This window comes from Panthera uncia, chromosome X (assembly GCF_023721935.1).
Source record: "Panthera uncia isolate 11264 chromosome X, Puncia_PCG_1.0, whole genome shotgun sequence".
Lineage (NCBI taxonomy): Eukaryota > Metazoa > Chordata > Mammalia > Carnivora > Felidae > Panthera > Panthera uncia.
Genome location: NC_064817.1, coordinates 99,578,869 through 99,582,432, shown reverse-complemented (window position 1 = coordinate 99,582,432; position 3,564 = coordinate 99,578,869). Strand labels below are relative to the sequence as shown.

The 3,564-nt window shown below is 44.1% G+C and overlaps 1 protein-coding gene across 1 annotated transcript in view; it reads left to right on the top strand.

Moving 5' to 3' along the window:
• LOC125931390 (DDB1- and CUL4-associated factor 12-like protein 2) overlaps window positions 1-3,315 on the top strand; it is a 67,898-nt gene extending 64,583 nt beyond the window's left edge. Inside the window, exon 6 of the mRNA XM_049643288.1 lies at window positions 3-3,315. Within this exon, the coding sequence (XP_049499245.1) occupies window positions 3-1,254 (1,252 nt within the window). The 3' untranslated portion in view covers window positions 1,255-3,315. The remainder of the gene's footprint in view (window positions 1-2) is intronic.
• Window positions 3,316-3,564: the final 249 nt, after the last annotated feature.

Below are 3,564 nucleotides of genomic sequence, written 5' to 3'. Positions count from 1 at the left end.
ACGCGGCGCTCGCTGGTGCACTACCTCAAGGACCGCGAGGTGGGCGCTCTGGGCGGCGCCTGGCTGTCGGGCTCGAAGGGCGAATTGCCCGGCTACGCGGTGCAGAAGCTGCCCGAACTCTTGAGGGAGCGCGAGCTGGCCCTGGGCACCCTCAACAAGGTGTTCGCGTCGCAGTGGCTGAACGCCAGGCAGGTCGTGTGCGGCACCAAATGTAACACCCTCTTCGTGGTGGACGTGCACTCGGGGCAAATCACGCGCATCCCCCTGATGCGGGACCGGGGGCCCTGGCTGGCCCGGGCCCAGCCGAGCTGCGGCATCCACGCCATCGAGCTGAGTCCCTCCAAGACGCTTCTGGCCACCGGGGGAGAGAATCCCAACAGCCTGGCCGTCTACCAGCTGCCCACCCTGGACCCCGTGTGCCTGGGCGACCGCCACGGCCATAAGGACTGGATCTTCACCATCGCCTGGATGAGCGATACAGTGGTTGTGAGCGGCTCCCGCGACGGCACTGTGGCTCTGTGGCAGATGGACCCCGACATGTTCAATGGCAGCATCTCCTGGCAGAATGACGCGGGGCTTCCTGTGTACACCCACATCCGTCCTAGGGACATGGAGACCATCCCCAGGTCCAGCACCAGCCCCACTAACCACAAGGTGCGGGCCTTGGCCTTCAGCGGCAAGAACCAGGAGCTGGGAGCCGTGTCCCTGGACGGCTACTTCCACCTGTGGAAAGCCCGGAGCACTCTGTCTAGGCTGCTGTCCATCAGGCTCCCCTACTGCCGTGACAACGTGTGCCTGACCTACTGCGAAGAGTTGTCCCTGTACGCGGTGGGCTCTCAGTCCCATGTCTCCTTCCTAGATCCGCGCCAGGGTCACCAAAACATCAGACCCCTGTGCTCCCGAGACGGCGGCATGGGCGTGCGCTCGCTGAGTTTCTACCAATACATCATTACCGTGGGCACGGGCCATGGCTCCCTGCTCTTTTATGACATCCGTGCCCAGAAGTTCCTGGAGGAGAGGGCGTCGGGCAGCCCAGACTCCTGTCCTGGGCCCTCAGGAAGGAAGCTCAAGCTCACCTGTGGCAGAGGCTGGCTCAACCACGATGACCTGTGGGTGAACTACTTTGGTCGTATAGATGATTTCCCCAACGCGCTCTACACCCACTGCTACAACTGGCCTGAGATGAAGCTCTTCGTGGCTGGAGGGCCTCTCCCTTCAGGCCTCCACGGGAACTACGCAGGCCTCTGGAGCTAAAGATGGCCAATGTATTCTCAAAGTGCCCAGATTTACTTTCCAGTCCCCTCTCACTTTCTTTTTCACGCTGTGTTTTGTGCTTTTTAACTCAGTGTGGCATTTGTCTTCCAGGTTGAAAGTGCCAAATTTGCCTGTCCTTAGTGTATGAGAGAGAGAGAGGTGTCCTTCAGGCAATCAAAACTTGGCTTTAATACCCTTTTACACCTTTGCAAACCATCTTTTTGAAATCACATCACAAAGAGTTTTGGCTAAGTCTTAGTTGTCTTTTTTGAGTTACATATTCTCTTTTTTTTTTAATGTTTATTTTTGACAGGGAGAGAGACAGAGCATGAGCGGGGGAGGGGCAGAGAGAGAGAGGGAGACACAATGTGAAGCAGGGTCCAGGCTCTGAGCTGTCAGCACAGAGCCGGATGCTGGACTCCAACTCACAGTCCGTGAGATCATGACATGAGCCGAAGTCGGATGCTCAACCGACTGAGCCACCCAGGTGCCCCAACATATTCTCTCTTTTTAATGCTATGCAGTCATGGTTTGAGTTCTGTGTATTTTCCTTTTCTTTGTTTTCCATTGTCAGTATTGCAACTATACTGTGTTTAGTTATTTTTCATTGCAGATAGATGGTATATTAAGAACATGCTTAAAAACAGGGTTTCTAATCTGTTCTGGAAAGTTAGCAATCGTTTTATAAAGCATTGTTGCAATTGGAAAATATATTCCAAATTCTACATTATCAACTTTGGAAACATTCCATTTGCAAATTGTAATCGTAGGTGTTTATAGTTTCTAAGTTGTTGTTGCTAAACATACTTTTTAGAAAATTTTTCTCCTTAAAAAAAAAAAGTCATAGAATCTTGTCTTTTTACTAAAATCTCAGTTTGTCATAACACTTTAAGAATGCAAGGGTTTTATTGGTTGAATGTTCAGAATTACTCTGAAAACCCAATTGATCTTTTTCTCCTTCAATCCTTATTTAATTTTTAATGACCTGTTGTTAAATAAATAAACAAATGTGTATTTTTTCACTTCTTGCCTTAGTACTATCAAAATTTGTGAATTTATTTGAATGCTTGTTGTTTAAAGAACTTGCACAGAGTTGAAGTGCCACCATTCAACGCAGGGATTCTAAGTATAAAAATGTAGAATGTATGGCAGGTTGGGGAGAGTGTATACCAATCCAAGATATAGACTGGATATTTTTGCTGTTGCTGTTTTTAATACCAAATATTATATTTCATTATATTTTAAATTTTCTAATTCTGCTGAATAGTTAACACAAGAAAAACTGTAAAGGACAAAAAAATGATCCCAGTCCCTGCTCCTTCTGAAAAAGATGCTTAAGTTTAAAGTCCAGATTAGTAAGATTTTATTTTGTGAATTTCAAAGATTCTTACCTAAAGTAGAAGAAATATATTATTAAAAAGTAGTGATGTTATAGCCCTCAATGTAATAATATACTGCTACCAAGGACACAGGAAGTTTGTTTCAAGAAGGTGGTCTGGAGATTAAAGTAAATGGGATTTGGTTGAAGAAAATTCCTTTGGGATCAGATATAAATGATATTATGTTAAGAAAAATAGTTTGTATTTTTCCATATATGAGAAACTTCCTCAAAACTGGCCAGGTTGTGCTGACCTTGGATTAGTTTTGTGGCATGTCTGTTTTTTCTTAAATGTTTTGGCACTCAGATGCTGCCTTGGTATCCGTTCACTACATGCTGTTCAGTTGCAAATCTGAACCAAGTAATATAGTGAATGGTACTAAAAATGAATTAAGAAATACAGAAAAAATAAGATTTTGTTTACATAGATTGTCTTAGGTTTATATAGTTGTTGTTATATAGCAATAAATTGTATTTGTGTGCATGTATGTGTCTCCAACTCAGTCATAACTGTTTTGAGAGCAGAGAATATAATTGTCATCTTTATATTCTCTCATTTCTCTGGTAATGCCTAACAAATCATAGGCAATCAGTAAATATTTACTGAATGAATGTATTTCCCTCTGGAGACCTAATGTTCAAGACTGTGAAAAATAAATAAATGTATAAACACATAAATAAAAGTTTACTCTTAAATAGTATGGGATCCTGTTTTGTCCCCCACCCCCCTTTTTCTTTGCCCTAATACCTTTCCCATTCAGGCCCTGTTGCTTATCTGTTCATAAACTTCTTCATATGGAATAGCAGAAGATAAAGGAAAGTGCATAAATTTTCGATGTTGCTAGAATTTAATATTTTCACTTACAAATACTTAGATTTGAAGTTTTCTTCAAAGCATTCTGTTTATTTTTTTCCCTGGAAATTAGTTTTGA